Source organism: Coptis chinensis, chromosome 6 (genome assembly GCF_015680905.1).
Source record: "Coptis chinensis isolate HL-2020 chromosome 6, ASM1568090v1, whole genome shotgun sequence".
Classification (NCBI taxonomy): domain Eukaryota; kingdom Viridiplantae; phylum Streptophyta; class Magnoliopsida; order Ranunculales; family Ranunculaceae; genus Coptis; species Coptis chinensis.
The window spans coordinates 20,452,793-20,474,424 of record NC_141461.1 but is presented as its reverse complement, the minus strand read 5'-3'; the positions used below and the strand labels follow the sequence as shown (position 1 = coordinate 20,474,424).

Genomic DNA, 21,632 nt, shown 5'->3' with positions numbered 1-21,632 from the left:
AAACATACCGCTAAAAGACAAAAAAAAATGTATCCTACTTTTTCTAAAGGTCACTTAGAAATTGGGGAAAAAACTTTTCCCTCGCCTCCTTTTTAGCCTCTGCATAGAAAAACTACCCGAAACTTTATATTCTCTCACCAATATAATCGATATATATTTTCTTTTTACTGATATATTTTTCAATATTTGCATTTCCGATATTTTTATATATCCAATATGATTAAAAAATGGAAAATAAAATGCAGAGAACCGATATTTTGGGCCTTGAGAAAAAATCCCTTTTTTCCCTTTGCAGGTGGTTCCTCAAATTTAAAATTTTAAAGATAAAATTTAACATACAATGAAAAACTATAAAAACAAAATATTGAAAGGACAAAGGGGAACCATTTGATCATTTGTTATAGGCTTGATATGTTTACACCATAGTTCGTTATTTTGACGGAATTCTCAAAATTTCGTTCAATATTTCAATTTTTGAAAAATTTGGAATTCCAGATTAAGAGTAAAAAAAAAACATGAATTTCATAATGTACTCAAAATATAGTGAAATAAGGTCTAGAATTTCAATTTTTAGATTTGTCGGAATTCTGAAAATTCTGAAATCTTGAACTAAGGTTTACACACAAGATGAAAATAATTTAAAGTAACAATGTATGATTCTTGGTGATGGAAATAGTAGATCCATCTTTGTTCAAACTTGTCTAAACATACATGATTTCAACACCCAAATTCCACTCAATATTTTGTCCTCCCTCTTTAAAATTTCCACAATGCTATATTCCATTTCCACAATGCTATATTCCTTGCTCATCCATCTCTTCTTATCCTTGATATAAACCATATTTGAAGAAGAAGATTGACACAAAATCTTGTACCCATTTCAAGAAAGAACTTATGTACTAACCATTTCAAATAATGCACTCAAAAAATCGTTGACATAAACCAAATTTAAACTTTAAAATCCTAAATCAATTTCCTTAACTTAAAGAGGGATAAAAGAGGTATGAAGAGAGATTAGAAAGGGAAAGAGTAGATAAACACGAGAGGTTTTTCCCCTTTTTGAGAATTATAAAACGGTATTTTGAGAATGAAGAAGCCATAAGTCACGCAGATTCTTGTTTAGTTCAATTTTTATAAACTTTTGAAGACCAGTTGTAGTAGTGTAGGTCAAGTTTTGTCGTCCTTAACATTGTTCTAAAAATTTTAAAATTAGTCTAGGCGACCGTCTAGGTGGTTTCTAGGTGCCAGGCGGTGCCCACCCAACTCGCCTAGACGCAAGTTATAAAAAATCAGTGGACCAATTAGACGGCCCACTTAGTTTTTTTTTTTTTTTTTTTTTTTGAATAATTAAATGTCAAAAATTTAAAACCCGCTTCAGATTTGAATAATTTAAAAAACTAAAGTCTAATGTAAATTCTATGCTACTTAAAAATTAAAAAAAAAAATTATATAAAATCGATATTCTTCAACTATTACATATTTTTGTAATAAATATTTTTATTTGTATTTATTTTTTGAGTTATAATAAATAAATTTTTTCGTTTCTTGTAGTATATGTGTATTATTATATATATATATATTAAAAAAAAACCCCCGCTTAGTGTCTAGTCGCTCTCCCACCGCCAAAGTGCCGAAGTGCCAAACTACCTCCTAGCGTTTTGCAGAACACTGGTCTTTAAGCGGCGCATTGCGGAGCCCAGGAGATAGCTGATGGGCTCGCTGGCACTCCTCATTAAGTAATATATAAATACAAAAGGGAATATGGGATCAACAGTTACCTAAAAAAACAAACAACTCAACGAAAGTCCAATGAGATCATTACCACGACCGCCTATTTTGACTTGCCAACTATTCTCAATCAATTTGGATCAATGTGAGTTGTTAATTTCGAAGTCTCTCCAAAGTCCAAACATCATGAAAATTGTGGGACCATAAACGACAATATCAACAAACAATATTTAAAAACCCAACCAAAATTTTCAACACCCACTTCCCCAAAAGTCCAATCTATTGTCTCTCCCTGGTCCTACCAGACTCTTTGGTAAAATTACAAGTCACGTTATTCCATAACCCCAGTCCCCAAGGCACTATCACCATTGACTAATAAGTAATAACAAGATTTTTTAAAGAACATAGGAAGAAAAAGCTTCTCCATCAATGATAAAGTAATTCTCACAAGAACCAAAAATAAAGCAAAAGCAATATCAAAACTTTGATGAATGATGATGAGATTTGAGCACCCACTATCATCTTTCTTTCTTTTGATAAGAAATCCCAAATTCCCTCCACAATTTTCTTTGCATTATTTTCAGATACCACTTTGGTTTTTCAAAGTGCGAAATAAAATAGTGTAAAATTGTAATGGAAGGAACAAACAATTACAAAGCCTATTGACTTGAGGCTTGTTACCAACGTTGAAGATGCGAACAACTCTGAGATATTGGGATTCCTTTTGAGATATTTGTTGATGTTTGAGTTTGCATCACCGAGCTTAAGACGATTCAAGGATTAAACCAGCTGTGTCAGTGACTGAATGAGAATGGTTGTGTTCTCCTTCGTATGTAACAATTAACATAGTTGGATCATCTAATGCTCTTTCAACATGTTTACGTGCAGGACATCCTCTTAAACTGCTGCACTTGTAATACCCCCTATACAGACATAAAGCAAATAAACAACATTGAATCATTGACTGCATGAGTCAACTCAGATGATAATACATTGGTGGCCGTACATTGATCGACATCAACTATAGACCACATAGAATAGTCAGTGGACTCATTAAAACCACAATAACGATGGATTGATAGCGGACGAGCGTGTCAGGGATAGAATGGCAATTCATGTTACACAAAATAGTCAACGAGTCGAATCGGAATGAGTTTAAAAACTGAGGTAAGCACGGCAATTTCATACCAAAAAAAGAATGATTGGACTGTAACATACCTTGGATGAGGAGATCCTTTAATGGGTTTCTGCCCATACTTTCTCCATGAGAAATCATCAGGTGGTATATCAGCCATCTTCAAACTAATTGCTGGAATTCTCACAACCTTCTTCACTCTAGATTTTCTGCAAAAAAAATTAACAAAACATATCAAAACATGTTCTAAATAAATCACAATTTTATCTACTAAATAATGTTAAAAATTTAAGAAAACAGACTCACCTTCTTTTCGAACAATGGCACCTTCCGCTTCCACCACCACACTTATTAACACCACCTTCATCTAAAGAGCTACACTTTCTCTTTAATGAAGAACACAGAGGTGGTCTACCAGAAGAAGAAACCTGAGAAAGATTAGTAATCTGAAAAGCAGATGAAGAAGAAGGTTGTCTACTATCAGTATCTCCTGTTAACGACGACATGAACGAAGTGGAACCAGAAATCTGCGGAGATGACGCGAAAGATATTGTTTTCGACGACTCTTTTCGTTCTAGCACACCATTTTTGACAATATTTTGATTGGGGTAATTTTGATGATGATGAGGAAGAGGTGGAAGCCGTTGGATTGGTGTTGGGCAATAAACTCTTGTCCCACAATTAGATATGCTCTGTTTTTCTTCTTTTACTGATTCAATAACTTCATGATGAATCGGTGCAGTTGGACCTTTTCGAAAACGAGCATGACCTGTTCTTGTTCTACCTAATAAGGAAATGACCTTTTTGAACTTATTAACAGCCATATCTGTAACTGCTTTACAATCCATTTCCATCTCTGTTGTCGATGATGAAGCTTGTGCTTGTGCTTGTGCTTGTTGTTCCTGTAGTTGTTGTTGTTGTTGTTGATGATGTTGTTGTTGTGATAACAATCTTATGAGCTTTTCAACACTTTGAAGACCAGCTGATGCAGCTTCTTCTACTGCATTTTCTTCAATCTTTGTAGAATAATAGCCATCATTTCTATACCCAGTCATGAAATCTATAGCCATGTTCTTGTTCTTTCTTAAAAGACTTTAAAGTTCTACAACCTCAATACACAATCAAAAGAAACAAAAGAACAAAGAAGAAAAGAGATGTGTTTGAAGCTTATAAAGAAGAGAAAGAAAGAAGAGGTTTTGTTATCTCATTTAACCCTCCAGTGTTAGAGATTTTGCTTATTCACCCTTACAGGTTTATAAATTGGTAGTACCCCATTTGATGGTCAAACATGTGGCCTATTTTATAGTCAATGCCATTATCCTAACAAATAAGGGAATCGTGACTTCAACTCCTTCCACACGGACTGAAGGACATATCATCCAAAAAAATGACTATAACACGGACCAAAAAAATGTCTTTCAAGGTATCATCATCGAAATTTGACATAATTCACGTTGGCAGTGAAACTCCATCAGTCAGTAGATAATTTATAAAAATTAACTAGTCAAAAAATATAATATAAACATATTGTTAAACAAAAGTTATCCACGGAAAAGAATGTAAATATTAATTGACTTAAAATTGACAAAAATAGTAAAGGTATTATAAAACACGAATTTGTTTCTCCAAAACCTTCTGACTAGACTAAGTGACTAGCCAATATTGAATTTTGTACGCACGGACATCCTATATTTTGGACCATGCAATAATTTGTTATATGAAATGTCATCCAAGAAATAGATATAATATTGAGGTGAAAAACTTCATTCGGGTAAAGTCATAATTTGAGACCCTACTGAAATAAGACCAAAAATAATTACCAAAGACTTAAGGAGTAAACTTATAAAGGTCTAAAACCGAAAGGGGTAACACAAAATTAGAAGAAAAGGTACCGATCTTGTTAGTGAAGAAAGAGAAAAGAGGATTCGAGTCAAACTTATGCCTCTTAATACAAGGCATCGATGCACTGAGCTGTCGCATCTACCCATCTGCCGTCAATGCCTTGACAAATAATATTCCGCCACTTGTACAATTTGTTTGGTCTTTTTGAACTGTGGACTTTTTGTATGAAAAGACAGAGTCAAGATGTTGACTACGATTATTTCTTGGGATATATGTTTTACCTTTTAACCGGCTAAAGACTGTAAGATTGAGTCAAAAGGTAAAATGTAAAGATGGATTAGTTGTGGAATTATGACACGGTAAAATTGGAATTTGAGCTGTTTGCCAGTGGGAAGAGTTGACTTTTATTAAAGCGAGGATTTAGGTTCGTTGACAGAAGTGGTGGGTCAAGGTTAAATGCTTTTAACCGGTAACCGGAACTGTGTTTACTGTATATGATCATGAGTCATGATGTGTGTGTGTTTTTTGTTTTCGAAAATAATGTGTGTGCTATTCTTCATATATTACGATATGAAGCTATTCCTCTCTTTGACGTTATTAACAGAAAAGGTTTTCAAATTACAGCAACTTTATTTTCTAATTACTGAAAATTCAATAAAATAGATTAGCTAGTTGTTATTTACTACCTTTAGATAGCTAATTGGTATTGGTATTTTTATTTTATAAAATCATTCTCTTTTTCTAGAGAAAAGACAGAAAAAATGTGTTGACTATATACAAATGATTTTTTTATATATATAAAATCATTTTCTTTTTCTAAAAAAAAAATATGTTGACTATTTACAAATGATTTGTTGGTTGAGCTGGTGACAGTGGCGGAGCCAGAAAATTAAGTGAGGGTGAGCCACTACAACCAAGCATACAATTTTTTTAAAAACTAATATTTCAAGCCCAATCACAAAATTCATTATTTCTTTTAACTAATATTTCAACTACCATCTTCAATTTCTTGGTGACTTCGTTTTGAAGAGAATTTTATTTCAGCATTACTAACATTTTCTGAGTTCAGCATTGGTTGAGTTAGCAATAACTTTTCTTTGATCAAATACTTTAACATAGTTGTTTAAACAATACTTAAATAGCAATTAATCAATGCAATCTATTACTTTAAATTCCAAGAGAAATAAAACATCAAGTTTAAACCTACAAAATACTAAAAAAAAAAACAATAGTTTAGAAAATTTATTTAAAACTTACCACGGCGTCCTCAAGAGAGTGAAAGATTGAGTCACCAAAAGAGAGAGTACATGAAGAAGAGAGTGAGAGACGAGTCACCAAAAGAGAGAGTACGTGAAAAGTTTTTAGTTTTTATTTATTTATTTATTTTAAATAAGAGAGAGAGTACGTGAGGTTAATATTTGTGGTTTATACTTTTAATTTATTATTTTTGGGAGAGAGAAAGAGTACGTAAGTCGTAAGGGGTCAGTGGGTTTGTGGGCTGGGTTTGGTTTGTTTTTTTATTTTTTTCCTTTCGTATTTGTTTGGATTTTGGCTATGAGGGAATAGTAAATGATTGGACAAATAGTATTTTTTTCTGGGTGGAAACTGGAAAGTGAGGGTGCGCCAGGACGTACCCTGGGGCCACCTGGCTCCGCCACTAGCTTGTGAGGTGATGTTTTGTTTTGTTTTTTTTAAATGTTTTAATTTCAATTACCCAATCATTTTATATTTGTTTTGTAATTGTAGATTTTTTTTTATATATTGTATAATTATGGGATTATTGGTTTGTCACCTTTTTCTTTGACAAGCAAAGAGTATAGTATATATTGTATATTGTTTCATCTATCACGTTTCAAAATAAACATTTCCAATCCCAATTAGAACTACGACGCTACTAGAAATGTATGAAAACTTTTTGTGTTGTGTATAAAATATGTTGTAATTTTCTATTTTTGGCAAGTTTAATTGGTCGAGAGTTATCTATTTGTTGGACCGTACCTTGTCACGTTATGAAGTTGTTTGCCAGGGCCTTGATCTTTGATCTTTCGTCTCGGAAAATTGAGCGTTTAAAAGTGCATTTATCACGTACAAATGTCAAATCCAACCAATTTCTCTCTCACACACACTGTGCCCCCGTTTCTTAATGATATTATGTTTAGCTCTATGTTCTAACCTTTTTTTTTTTATATAACCTAACCCTTTTGTTTAACTTATTTTTATATTAGTTGATGTTAGAAATATATAATTTAATTGTAGTTACGGGGAATAGGCGAAAAATATCCTCACTTGAAAAACAAACATAACCGGATTATTTTGGGATACAAACAAAAAATTTCATACAAAAAAACTATACAAATTTTTTTATAATGAAAAGAGGGCATCTAGGGTGTATCAGTGAGTGTATGAGTGTCTTGGACAATTTTTTACTTTTAGTTAAATGAGTGGTTAAATATGAGTTTAGTTAGATAATGAAAAAACTAAAAATATTATGCCTCCAATATTTTTGGAGGCATTTGACACTAGTCGTTAAGTCTAAACTCCAAACCACTAGACACTAAACCCAAAATCTTTATAAACTAGACCCTAAGCCTAAAACCCTAAATCTTAAGACACTAAACCCTAAAATAAAAGACCCTTTTAAAGACACCCTAAACCATTTTCCCCTAAAAATAAAAGCGTTGATGAGAAAGACACTAAAGATAAAATCCGGATTTTAAACATTAAACTCTAAACCAACCCGTTTCATTTTTTAGTAGTTAATCAAAACAAAATAAATAATCAAAGATTTTGTACTCAGATTTTAAAATGCGTGGTGTGTATGCATTTTAAAATGGTGCAGCATTTAAAAATATATAATTTATAACATGGTGCATCTCATTTTTTGAAATGTATAAGTTTATAACGCCCACATCCACATTGATGAAAACAGATAGTGTCAAATTTAACTTTTGGAGCAATACACGGTACTTTTTCTAAATTCTATTATTCAAACCCAAAATTACTCTTTTTGTTCTAGTAGTTATCTTATCTAAAAAATCTTATTCAATTATTTATCTTATCTACAAGTAGTTATTTTGGAAGGGTGAAAAAGAGAATAATTTATATTAAAAAATGGTCTCGAGTCAAAAGTTTAGATTCTAAAGATTTTCTATAAAACACTTATGGCTTAATAAAAACAATGTAGGGTATTAAAACTAAAAAAATTATAGATGGGAAGTTGTTTTTTAAAACTCTCAGCCCAATTTCTTGATAATTTAATTGTAGTTACTCTTTAGTAATTACCAAAACTATACAAATATTTTGTCTTATGCGTGTCTTGTACTTTTTAGTTAAATATGAGTTTAGTGTAGATACATTATGTTTCAAAGATAAAACGGTATTCAATATAGTAAAAGAGAAACACAACTTTGATCCGGGTGTGTAAGATCTCCAAATTCATCAATTATTTATAGGTGAGTGGTGTCTCTTCAAACAACACTATTTGGGAAAAGTAAACAACTCTTTGAAAAGTCACATGTTTCAAAAAGACACACTATTTTAAAATAAAATTGTTTTGAATCGGTGCCTATTCGAAAAGGTCACACCTTTCGACATGATGACTTTGTTTCTTTTCGAAAAGGTCATACCTTTTGCATCATTTTGAACTAGTGCATCATTTTGAAAAGATTTTTCTCACTTTACGTATTGTTTAAATAGAAACTCATTTCATCTCAATTGGAGTAACTTGGGAGACAAATTACTCATTCATATCTCAATACATTTGTGCAAAGTAAATCAATTTTTATAACAATCCCTCACATGAATGAAACTTTGGCTTCTTCTATTATAAACATTGGATTTATGTTCTTTAACAAATGAAAAGACACCGCATCAGGTCAAGTAGCATGGGAGGCCTTGAATTTGCCTTAGTGAAATACGATCGGATTTAATTGGACGATCAGTAGACTTCAATTAATGTCCTTGAACTGTCAGCCGTTTGTATAAACCGGGACAATCATCTTCACGCAATACCTTCTCGAATACTATTGGTTCTCACGTTTGTGTTCATTTTGGTCTTGAACACTTCTTGGTTTCAGATAGTGCTTTTGAGACATTTATCTTAAAATTCTCATTGAAGCGGCCCCACTTCACACTCACATAGGTGATTTCTATAAAGAGTATCCTGCAATATTTTACTTAGATAACATAACTTTTCAAGATATAGTAAATCATTAAAAACTTGACTTATCCTGAGTCTCACAACAGATATACATTGTCTTATATAGGAATGGGTTAGAGTATAATATTACTCTCCAATATTAACTGAGTCACAAACATAATTCAGTTGGCCCATTGAACATAGATCTTGGGGATCTCAAGTCAACTAGGTTGGTTTTTCCATTATGATGACTCTTGGTTGATTATCTCAAAGGCTTTAAGCCAATTCCCCTTGATAATCTTTCCACTTGCTCTATTGTTAAATCTTTTATAAGCGGATCCGCAATGTTATCTTTTGACCTTACATAGTCGATTGAGATAACTCCATTTGAGAGTAATTGTCTAATGGTGTTATGTCTACGACGTAAGTGTCGAGACTTCCTGTTATACATGTTACTCTGTACTCTACCAATAGCAGATTGGCTGTCACAGTGTATACACACTGCTGGCACAGGTTTATCCCACTTTGGAATATCCTCTAAGAAATTTTGAAGCCACTCTGCTTCTTCTCCAGCCTTGTCTAATGCAATAAATTCTGATTCCATAGTGGACCTCGCTATGCACGTTTATTTTGAAGATTTCGAAGAAACAGCTGCACCTCCATGTATAAAGACATATCCACTTGTGGACTTTGAGTCTTTAGTGTCAGATATCCAATTAGCATCAGCATACCATCGAAGGCTGGATATCTTGTATAGTGCAGACCAAAATTCTGAGTATACTTTAAGTATCCCAAAACTCTTAGTATAGCAGTCCAATGATCTCTGCCAGGATTACTTGTATATCGACTTAGCTTACTCACAGAGTATGCTATATCAGGCCTTGTACAGTTCATGACATACATTAAACTGCCAAGTATACGAGAGTATTCTAATTGAGATATGTTATCTCCAGTATTTTTGGCTAAATAAAGATTTATGCCAACTGGCGACCTTTTTGGTGTGATGTTATATTTCTTGAACTTTTCAAGAATCGTCTCAATGTAATGAGATTGTGATAGAATAAGTCCATCCTCCATCCTAGAGATCTTAATTCCTAGGATAACATCAGCGACACCTAAATCTTTCATGTCAAACTTACTAGACAATATTTGTTTGGTAGATTTTATGACATCCATATTACTACCCAAAATTAGCATATCGTCTACATAGAGACAAACAATGACACATCCCTTTTGAGTACTTTTGGCATAGACACAGTTGTCACACTCGTTTATTTTGAAACCGTTTGACAACATTGCATTGTAAAATTTCTCATGCCATTGCTTAGGTGCTTGCTTTAATCCATATAATGATTTAACAAGCTTGCAAACTTTCCTTTCTTATCTAGGAGCAATAAACCCTTCGGGTTGTTCCATGTATATTTCTTCATCTAACTCACCATTCAAGAATGCCATCTTTACATCCATTTGATGTATCTCAGATCCATATATTGATGTTATTGCTATTAGCATTATTATGGAAGTTATTCTTGTAACTGGAGAGTAAGTGTCAAAATAATTTAATCCTTCTTTTTGTCTTAAGCCTTTGACCACAAGTCTAGCTTTATACTTGTCGATTGATCCATCAGTCTTAAATTTTTTTGTGAATATCCACTTATATCCCAAAGTCTTGGAACCTGGTGGTAAATCCATCAATTCCCATGTATGATTTTGCATTATGATTTCAATCTCGCTATTTATTGTGTCTTTCCAATAAGTAGCTTCTGGAGATGACATTGCCTCCTTGAACGTTTGAGGATTATTTTCCAACAAGTATGTTAGAAAATCAGGTCCAAAAGACGTTAACGTCCTTTACCTTTTGCTACGTCTAGGTTCCTCTTCAATTTCTCTTTGTGTAGTATGATTACTAGTTGTAGCATCTAAAGTTCTCTTTGTTGAACTTGGCTCTATACACATATTATACGGAAACGTATTTTCAAATAATGAAGCATTCTTTGACTCAATAATCGTATTAACATGTATATATTGAATCTCTGATTTATGAACCAGAAAACGATATGCACTACTATTGTTTGCATATCCAATGAATACACAATCAATAGTCTTGGGTCCTATCTTTACCTTCTTATGTTTAGGGACTTCCACTTTAGCAAGACACCCCCACACTTTTAAGAATTCGTAGAAAGTCTTATGACCTTTCCACAATTTGTATGGTGTTTTAAGCATCTTCTTGTTAGAAATCTTGTTGAGAATGTAATTGGCAGAAAGCAAAGCTCCCCCCCCCCCCCTACAAATTCTGGGGTAAACCAGAACTTAACAACATAGCATTCATCATCTCTTTTAGAGTTTGGTTTTTGCGTTCCATAATACCGTTTGATTGAGGTGAATAAGGAGCCGTAGTTTGATGAATGATTCCATGTTAGAACAGAAACCTTCAAAAAGGTAATTTATATTCACCTCCTATATCACTCCTTACAGTCTTAATCTTTTTGCTTAGTTGATTTTTAACTTCATTTTTATAGTGTTTGAACATTTCAATTGCCTCATATTTACTTCTCAATAAGTAAACATAACTATATCTAGTGCTATCGTCAATAAAAATAATAAAATACTTTTTACCACTGCACCTCTAGTTTGCACGTACTTAAGATCACATATATATATGTATGTATTAAGTCTAAGAGGTTCAGCACTTCTTTTAATAGAATGAAAGGATGACCTGGTCAACTTGGATTCTACACAAGTTTCACATTTATGGTGTGGGTCTATTTTTATCTTTGGTATTTAGTCCAAATTAATTCATCTACGCAAAGTATCATAATTAACATGTCCTAATCTACCATGCCATACATGTGAAGACTCAATCAAGTAAATAGAAGATTCAACTTTATTGGCACTCTTTGGCGCAATAGTAAAACAAGACATCCTAAAGAGTCCATCTTGAAGATAGCCTTTTCCCACGAATACATCATTCTTAGTTAGTATAAATTTATCAAAAACAAAGACTAACTTAAAGCCATTCTTGCTCAGCAGCGACCTAGAAATCAAGTTCTTGCGAATGTCAAGCACATAGAGCACCTCATTCAGAGTTAGTTCCTTCCCAAAAGTCAACCTCATCACCACCTTTCCTTTGCCTTCAACCTTGGACGTAGAAGAGTTTCCCATAAAGAGTTGTTATTCCTTTTCCATAGCATGATAAGTGGTGAACATCAACTTGTTGGAGCATATGTGGTGAGTAGCACCAATATCCACCTATCATTCCCTTTCATTTCCAATCATGAGACATTCAGAAACCACAGGAGATAGGTTCATGTCATTAACATTATCAGAAAGCGTGTTCATTGTCACATTTGCTTCAGTCTTTTGCTTCTTGAACTTCTTTGGCTTGCGACATTCACTTGTCTTATGTCTAGCCTTCCCACAGTTGTAGCACTTGCCCTTGAACTTAGTAGGCGTACTACTCTCTTCACCTTGAGCTTTGTCTTGACGCTTCCTTTTTCCCTTAGCACTTGATCCTTCCACAACATTGGCCTTTGCCACCATGGGATACTTGCCCTTCTTCTCAGATGGGCGGTTATCTTCCTCTATCCTTAGACGGACAATCAGTTCTTCAAGATTCATATCTTTATGTTTATACTTAAGATAGTTCTTAAAATCTTTCCAAGATGGTGGTAGTTTCTCAATCATAGCAGCCACTTGGAAAGATTCTCCTAGGGTCATTCCTTCAGCAATGATATCATGGAGGATTACTTGAAGTTCCTGGACTTGACTTATGACAATTTTACTATCCGTCATTTTGAAATCAAGAAATCTACCAACTATGAATTTCTTCATGCCAGCATCTTCACTCTTATATTTCTTGTCCAACGAATCCTAAAGTTCCTTAGCAGTCTTGAACACACTATACACATTGTATAATGAGTCAGCCAACCCGCTAAGGACATAATTTCTACACAAGAAATCAGCATGAAACCAAGCATCCTTGGCCAAAACCTTTTCTTTGTCGGTTTAATTAGGGCTTACATCAGGAGCCTTATTCCACAAAAACCTTGCCAAGTTAAGGGTGGTCAGATAGAAGAGCATCTTCTGTTGCCAGCACTTGAAATTAGTTCCATTGAACTTTTCAGGCTTCTCCACATGAGGAACAGAATGAGGAACATCAGTAGGAACAGTAACAGCAGGTGTAATTGGTGGTGTTGCCATATTCTAAAATACAACCACACTTTGTTATTCCTTTAAACCAAAAAAGAAAAGAAAACAGAAACAAATTCTGTTCGGTAAAGAAAAAGAAGAAAAAGAAATATGTCTTAAGTTGTTAGGAATATACAACTTAATTGTCCTTACACTTTACCAATTACCAAACTATACAAACCTTTTGTCTTATACGTGTCTTGTACTTCTTAGTTAAATCCGAGCTTAGTGTAGATACACTATGTTCTTAAGATAGATTTTCCCCCTCACGGTGCTTGAAAGTTGATGGGAAACTGTCTTCCAAGATAAAACGGATTTCCTTCTATAGAAAGTTAGCACTTCAATTCTATAGAATCAACGAATACAACATAGTATTTGACTAAGAACAGGGGGAGAAGAGAAAGATCAGAACTCTGTGTGATCTGGTGTGTCTTTCTCTCCAAATTCATTAACTATTTATAGGTGAGTGGTGTCTCTTTGAAACAACACAGTGACTCTTGGGAAAAAGTAAGCAACTCTCTGAAAAGTCATATGTTTCGAAAAGACACACCATTTCGGCATAAAGTACTGTTTCGAACCAGTGCTTATTTCAAAAGGTCACACCTTTTCTGCATGATGCACTGTTTCGAACCAATGCACATTTTGAAAGGTCACACATTTTTCGCATAATGCACTATTTCGATCTAGTACATCTTTTTGAAAAGATTTTTCTCACTTTACGTACTGTTTCAAAAGAAACTCATTTCATTTCAATTGGGATAACTTGGGAGACAAATTACTCATTCATATCTCAATGTATTTGTACAAAGCAAATCAATTTTTCTAACAGTTGATAGGCATATTGATGAAGTATGATATACTGATAATCTGATATAGGAATGCCAAAGATGAAGGAGGTACCAACAGGCAAGTTGGCACAGTTGCAGACTTGCTTATGCTTATGCAACATGCCGAGCATATCAAATTATCAATGTTCGGAATTCGATTTTAATTTTTCTGCTTACCTATTTTATTTAGATTATTAAAGTCTTAAATACTTACATGTCAAAAATTATTAAATTTATTGGTTTAGAAAAAAGTGCCGGGCACGAATTCGAAACCACCAACATAATGTCGTTAGGGCAACGTTGTTACTAAAACAAGAAAATAAAATTTCTCGTGAGAACGCACGGTTAGAATTTTAAGAATCTTTCATGGGTGGTTTCCCCGAGTTTTTTAGTTTATGGTTCTGTTTTATATGCGAACAAAGTAAAGGACACCATCAAAGGCAGATTTTGCATCAAAAGTCAAAGAAAGACGCTGCAGAACAACTCTGTACCAGCAATTGCGCAATCAAAGATTCAAGGAGCAGATAATTGCGGTAATTGTAATTTGTTTTTTTGGTAGAGTAATTGTAATTTGTAAGCAGCAGATAACTCCTATATTTCTAGTTTTAGAATTCTTCTTTCAGATGCGTGATGAATGAAATGTCCTAATATTTCCAACACTGGGAATTTGACCCTAAATGTTCTGACGTTGAATCATAAAATCACGATAGCAAACCTGAAATTCTGGAGTCCGAATTTGTTGCACACGGGTACACGTGGAAAGGTAAGTTGGAAATGTTAAAAGGTCTAAAACGAAAAAAAAATTAATCCGTTCAGACCAAACTGTCCTCATCTTTCACAATGCAAATTCTAGTTGAAGATGAAAATAAGAGCTGGGTTTTCTACATTGTGAAGAATGGAAGACCAATTTTAAATTCTGAAACCATGGTAATTTAAACACTACCAAAATCTGCTTGAGATTTAAAGACATTTCCAAATATTTTTTATTAAAGTTTCTAGTTGGGTTAAGAACATAATAGGGATTTACTGCCTTGGGGCACTACCCAAATATTATATTTCTCCATACAAACGTGTACTGCAATTATTGACGCGGGAGAGAAGAGTTGGATCTGAAATTTACAAAGTGGAAGATGAAGGTAGTTTGGTCATAATGGGTTAAACTTTAGTAGTTTTATTTTTATTACTAAAGTCTAAATGCTCCGTGGGCCCAATTGCAGTGTTAACAAACACCCGGATAAATCCGTGTGCAACAAATTCGCACTCGAAGTTCTGCCTGTATTTAGCTCTAGACATAGTTTGGGATTTTGGAATTTCGATAAATTAAAAAACCAAAATTTATTAAATTTCGACCCCTATTATATTTGAAATTTCAATTGATTTCAGAATAATCAATATTTCGATATTATATTTGGAATTCCAAATTTTTGAAAAACCGAAATATTAGGTGGAATTCTGAGGTTTTGTTCGGAATCACGAACACTGACTTTAGCAGCTATATGCCAAGTTGCCAACTTAGCACCACCAGGCTCCGGGCACATTAAAATATAGACATAATGACTTAAAACTACAACGTACTTTCTTGTTTTTTACATTAAATACATTGTATTTTTTTTTCTTGCCTAGAAATACAATGTACTTTCAATTTTTTACAATTGATACTATCTGTTAAATTTGATTGGACAGAATGTGATTTAGCCGTAATAAAAAGTCATGAGAATTGTACCTGCCGTTTTATTTGATCAATATGACTAAAATACCCTCAATGTCCTATTTGTCCAGAAAAAGACTTTAATACCCTCAACAACAAATCAAATTTTCAATTGTCTAGTACGTGGTCATAACACATACCTTCCAGCCATACCATATACTTGAAACCATTAATGGAGACAATGTTGTTTGAACAAGATTATAATTCACAAATGAGTTCTGCCATTTGTTTAACATCAACTATTGAAGCTTGTAGTGATCTAGAACCAGCTCATTTACAAAGGGTATTGCCTAAATTTGTTAAATTATTGAGAAGTAATAGTTTTAAGGACAAATTTGTTTTGTTATCATTGATTCAAAGTGTTATCGGTATTAGGGCGTCGATGAATCGGAACCAGAACGCTTTGAGGGATTTCAATGGTTGTTTGGTTGAGTTTTTGAGTAATGATAATTGGGCTACAAGGAAAGCTAGTGGTGAGGCATGCATTATTGAAGTTGGGTCTTGTTTTTAAAGATATGTTCTGAGTTTAAGTCTTAGTGTTAGGTTTCTTTTGAAGCATGCAATGAAGTTTAAGTTTTGTTCTTGTGCATTTCAGAGTGGATGGCCTTGTCTACAATCAATTTAAAGTACTTCAATTTTTAAATTTGACCCAAATTCTGGTACATATTGAAAATTTGAATTTGTTGTTGAGGGTATTCAAGTCTTTTCCTTAGTATATAATGGCTAAATCACATTCCGTATAACCAAATTTAACAGATGGTATCGATTGTAAAAAATTGAAAGTACATTGTATTTTTAGGCAAGAAAAACAATAAGTTGTATTTAATGTAAAAAACAAGAAAGTATATTGTATTTTTAGATCATTATGTCTAAAAAATACAATACCAAACTATCTCACAAATCTACTAGTTATGTTTTGAACGTTTGCAATGTCGTACGTGAGATAGGCTATGTTGCACGGATGCAGACACTAACACTGACACGGACGAGGACATTGACACGACTCAGTTATATTGAGTGTTCAAGATTCTGAACGGAATGTCAGAATTCTGTCGGATATTTCGGTTTTTTAAAAAACCAGAAAATACAACATAGGGTTGAAATATTATTCATTCCAAAATTTTGTCAAAATCAAAATTTGACATGGGTCAAAATATTGTCAATTTCGGTTTTTGGATTTGTTGAAATTTCAAGAATTTTGAAATCCCGAACTATGGTTATATCTCAAAAAAATAGAATGGGCAAAAAATGTGGAAATTAATTAATATTTATAATTTTATTTTATGTATATTGAACATTATAAAAACTAAATTAAATGTATCAACGTTTATAAATTCAAAACTATTTAAGATAAATAGCCACAAAATTAAATTTAATATTTCCTAATCAAAATTTAAAAACATGTCATAAATCTTAACAAAACAAAATTCAGAAAAATAGAGTTTTTTAACATATTTATTTATTTATTTTATATTTTTGAGTCAAAATCCAAAACCTAACCATATTTACTGTGTTTTGACCCGTCCGATTTAGTTGACCGTATTGACCGCGTCATAGGCCTTTGGTAAGTGCGTCTGTGCTTTGGAAGAGACAACGCACGTTGACAAGTGAGCAAACTGATTAATTGAGCGTTATTTCCACAAGAAAAGATAACATACACTTAGGGGCTATTTGTTTTTTTGGGTTAAGTTATAAGATGGTCTTATAAGACCATGTGTTATAAGAGGGTCTTATAAGATGGTCTTATAAAGTGGTTTGTTTTTTATTTTAAGTTCCTCTTATAAGCACTTGTAAAAATAGAAAAAACAAATACATAACATCTTATAGATGATTATTTGACAAATATAACCCTACTTTACATCACATTTAACTTGAATATATTAATTTGAAACAAACGTATAGTTTGATTTTCGGTTTCAAATCAATTTTGATAATTAGAATATCGATTTTAGGAAACTACCTTAATTGGCGGTGGTGGTGGTAGTGGAGGTGATGATATTGGTTTTAATAGCACGGTGATGGTGGTGGTAGTAGAAGTGGTGGATGTCTTAATAGCACGGTGGTGGTGGTGGTGATAGTCTTAATAGTACGGTGGTGGTGGTAGTGGAGGTGATGATATTGGTCTTAATAGTACGGTGGTAGTGATGGTGGTGGTGGTGGTGGTGGTGGTTTTAATAACATAATGATGGTGGTGGTGGTGGTGGTGATAGTCTTAATAGTACAGTGGTAGTGGTGGTAGAGGTAATGATGGTGGTGGTGGTGGTAGTGGCGGCAGTGGTGGTGGTGGTGGTGGTAGCCGGTGGTGGCTAGGGTAATAGAGTTATTTGGAAAATAAGATAATGAAAAAGGAAGAAGAGAGAAATGAGACTAGGGGTATATGGACGGGGGTGTTTGAGTCCTTTTTCAAGTTATAAGACTTATATAATTGAAGTAGATCCAATTTTAATACTTATAGAATTGGAACCTCTTATAAGACATTTCTAGTAGAATGCCTCTTATAAGAGGCAAAAAACAAACAAAAAAAATGTCCAAAATCACTAGGCCACATCTTATAAGAGGTTATAAGACATCAATGTCTTATAAGAGGCAAAAACAAATGACCCCTTAAAGTCTTAGGATTCTTAGTAGGGGTGGGCAATGGGCCGGGTCGGGCTAGCCCGGCCCTAAACATTTAAAAGCCCTTTAGATATTAAGGCCGGGTTGGCCCGGCCCTAAAGTCAACATAGGGTCGGATCGGGCCGGGTCACAATTCTAAATCTCAATCCTTGATCCTACCCTAAGCCCTCTTTAAAGGCTTTAAGGCCGGGTTTTAGGGTCGGGTTTTAGGACCGGGCCTATATATTTTCTTCGTTTTACAAATGTCATTTTTCAGACAAAGGTTGTTTTTTTGGTTTCTATGTTACAAATGTCTGCTCTGTATTTCGCTTTAATGGTGTGGACGGAAACCTTTAGTTCTAGACTTGGCTTGCATGTGAATAAAAATATAATTTATAAGAAGTAAGTGGGAAAATAAATTGAGAATAATAAGTTCTAGACTTTGATTTGATGATCAAAGGAATAAAGTCTTATTTTTTTATTAGGCTAGTGCTCATTGTTCTTCATGGCTGCTAGATAGGTTGACAAGTTTTTGTTATATAAGACAAGTTATTGGAAGTACCCTTGGATGTAAGTGATAAATTAGAAAGGACAATGTTATTTTAATTTAAAATATTTAACAAAGAGTTGGACAATTATGGTACCTGTATTTATAGTGAAAATGTAAAACTATAACTAGGGCTTGGTTAGAAATTTTGAATTAGGGTCGGCCTATGTTTCTGAACCTTAGCCCTAGCCCTGCCCTAGAAGGCCTTAAGGTCGGGTCGGCCCTGCCCTAAAGTCTGTGAGGGCTTTAGTTGTGAGGGCTTTATAGGGCTTAGGGTCGGGTCGGTTAGGACCGGGTTAGGGTCATTAGGGCCAAATTCCCACCCCTAATTCTTAGCACGGAAAGAAAATATATAAAATTGAAAAGAAATGCAAATGATACGTTGGTGACTGCAAAACAATAAGTAAATGTGAACTAAGTTGATAATAATGTGCATCGGTGATTACTTTCATTTGCATTTTCCTATTCAATCAATAAATTTCATCAAACTATGTTATGTACTCCGCACATATTATTCATCATCACAGCAGGTTTCAAATAGAAAGTTCTGTTGGAGTTATCTCTCACATGAGGAGAGAGAAAGAAGTTCAGTTTGCGTGAAAAAGTGTGAGCGCGCGTGCTCAGATTGGTTTTGCCCAACTTACAATACTTTGAGGGTGCACGCGCTCGATATTGGCCTTGTCGAGAGCGCGCCCACGCCCATGCCTATTTTGGGGTTTTTAATTCACTACAGTAACCGCGAATTTGGAAGAGCAGTATAAAACCCAAAATAAGGTTTTGGAAAACCTAAGCAACACAATTGAAATCCAATTTTGAGAGCTATCAAAATTGAGAGATAACATTTACAGAGAGACAAACCTGTAAAGAGAGAGGAGTGATCTAGTAAGGTGAGAGACAGAAAAGAGTGATTGTAATATTTCTTCCCATTTTATAAAAAGATTAGCTCTTGTGGAAGTAGGCACCATTGGCCGAACCACGATATATCTTTATGTTGTAGTATGCGTTTTACTTCTTTACATTATTATTTGTTATTAATAGTTGTTTAGAGAGTTGAGCATGTTAGTTAACTAGGTTGTAGTTGATATTTAGAATTTGTCTACCAGATCGAAGAATTGACTAAGTAAACAAAAGTCATATAGATATCAAAAGCAAAAGAGATCTTGAAATCACCTCATAGAAAATTTTGATTTTTCTATTTATTATAACGTAATCATGAGTTTGGACAATAGAGAGTGGACGGGGTAGATGCTCATTCTACAAGAGAGAGTACATAAAATCCTACAAATTTGCATTAGGTAGAACTAATACATTTATCCAAAATTTAGTATTACTCAAAGCAAGATATGTAATATTTGGGTGAAAGGGTGAAATTAATAAAATTAGTAAAACTTTTGGATGATAATACTGGAATTACTAATCTCATTTAAAACAGACTTATCAAAAAAATAAGACATGGTCAAGTAGAACTCCCATTCCTTCTATGCCAAAACATGATCGGGGAGTTGGCTCAAGACTAATGAGTAATGACTACTGGCCACAAGCATCAACCCGTCCTATACATAAAGTTTTTGGAAAACTACTAAGAATATTGCAAAAGAAATTTTGGTTTTTGACCTGACGAAGTTTCATAAATCTTTTAAATTGATGTCCATCCTGTAGTGGTAGTATGGGGGCCCGAAGTATCAAAGGGAGGATGCGCCCGAGTCGACGAAAGGTATCGAGCCATGCGCATCTTGGATCGAGCTAAGTCACATGGTCATGAAAGACGGAAACCCTACACGCAGAGAGAAGGAGACCGCGAGATGGTGGGATAGGTGGAGGGCCTGGATGGAGTAAGAAACCGGTATAAAAAGAAAGAGGAAGAGAGGAAAGAGGGAGGAGAGAAAACAGAAGAAGAGGGGGAGAGCGGCCATCAGAGAAGAGAGGGGGAATAGTGCTTTAAGATTTAGTGAATAGTGACAGTAACAAGGTGTGGGTTGTAACATTTGGCGCCGTCTGTGGGGAACGTGGAAATGGCACCAAAGAAGGCGGCGGGTAGACCTCGGAAGGTAAGAGTCCTAGAACAAATGCCAGAAGTGGCGGTGGAGGAAGGGGAAGAGCGAGGGGAGGGAAGGGGAGAAGAAGAAGCTCGGCTTATGCGGAAAGAGATTGAAAGGCTGAGGGAAGAAAATGAGGAGCTGAGAAGAGAAAAAGAGAGGAGTAAGGAGGAGTCCGGGGAGGAATCGGAGAACGAAAAGGCGGAAGGGAGGAGGAACAGGGACCGACTCTGGTGGACAACCCGGTGACAGGATTAACGATGGAGCAAGTCCAACAAATGATAAACAACGACCGGGAGGCGAATCTTCTGCAAACGAAAGTTCAAATGGGCGGCCAATCGTGGTGGTGGATCAACCGCGAACCATGACCGGCAGATGCGATATGGACTTCTGAGGTGCCAAAACGCTTCAATCAGCCAAGATTCGAGAGATACAATGGAACGGGAGACCCGACAGATCACATCCATCACTTTCGGCAACAGATGCCTCTCTGGCAAGAGGCGAGGTACGATGGTCTGCGGTGTATGATGTTCCCGGCCAGTCTTAAAGGGGGGGGGCTTCCGACTGGTACTATCGGTTGCCGTCAAGGAGCATAACCAATTTCCAAGAGTTGGAGCAAGTATTTGTTGATCACTTTATACATCAGAAGAGGAGGGTGGTAGACATCGCGGCCTTATTTAATGTCAGACAAAGGTCCGCCGAATCAGTCAGGGAGTATCTATGTCGCTTCAATGTCAGACAAAGTGGAAAATTTGGATGAGAGGACGGCGGTAATAGCATTCGAGAGGGGGCTGCGACCAGGGACGGCGGTACATCAGTCTGTGGCGAAGAATGAGATTGCAACATTGCACGAGCTATATCCGCGGGTAGAGAAGTATATCGATA

The 21,632-nt window shown here is 34.8% G+C and overlaps 1 protein-coding gene across 1 annotated transcript; it reads right to left on the bottom strand.

Annotated features, from left to right (window-relative positions):
* Positions 1-2,211: 2,211 nt before the first annotated feature.
* Positions 2,212-4,137, bottom strand: LOC147492025 (putative WRKY transcription factor 7). Its single transcript, XM_086564204.1, has 3 exons — positions 3,170-4,137; positions 2,947-3,072; positions 2,212-2,651 (listed from the first exon to the last, which is right to left on the bottom strand). Exons 1-3 carry the CDS (start codon positions 3,931-3,933, stop codon positions 2,492-2,494), a joined length of 1,050 nt encoding a protein of 349 aa, XP_086420330.1. The 5' UTR covers positions 3,934-4,137; the 3' UTR covers positions 2,212-2,491.
* Positions 4,138-21,632: the final 17,495 nt, after the last annotated feature.

Bases quoted from the DNA above. Each gene is read 5' to 3' on its own strand.
- LOC147492025 (XM_086564204.1), bottom strand. From the start codon at position 3,933: ATGGCTATAGATTTCATGACTGGGTATAGAAATGATGGCTATTATTCT. The intron at 3,073-3,169 runs GTGAGTCTGTTT...TTTTTTTTGCAG, and splicing joins TGCCATTGTTCGAAAAGAAG to AAAATCTAGAGTGAAGAAGG. The intron at 2,652-2,946 runs GTATGTTACAGT...ATGTCTGTATAG, and splicing joins AAAGGATCTCCTCATCCAAG to GGGGTATTACAAGTGCAGCA.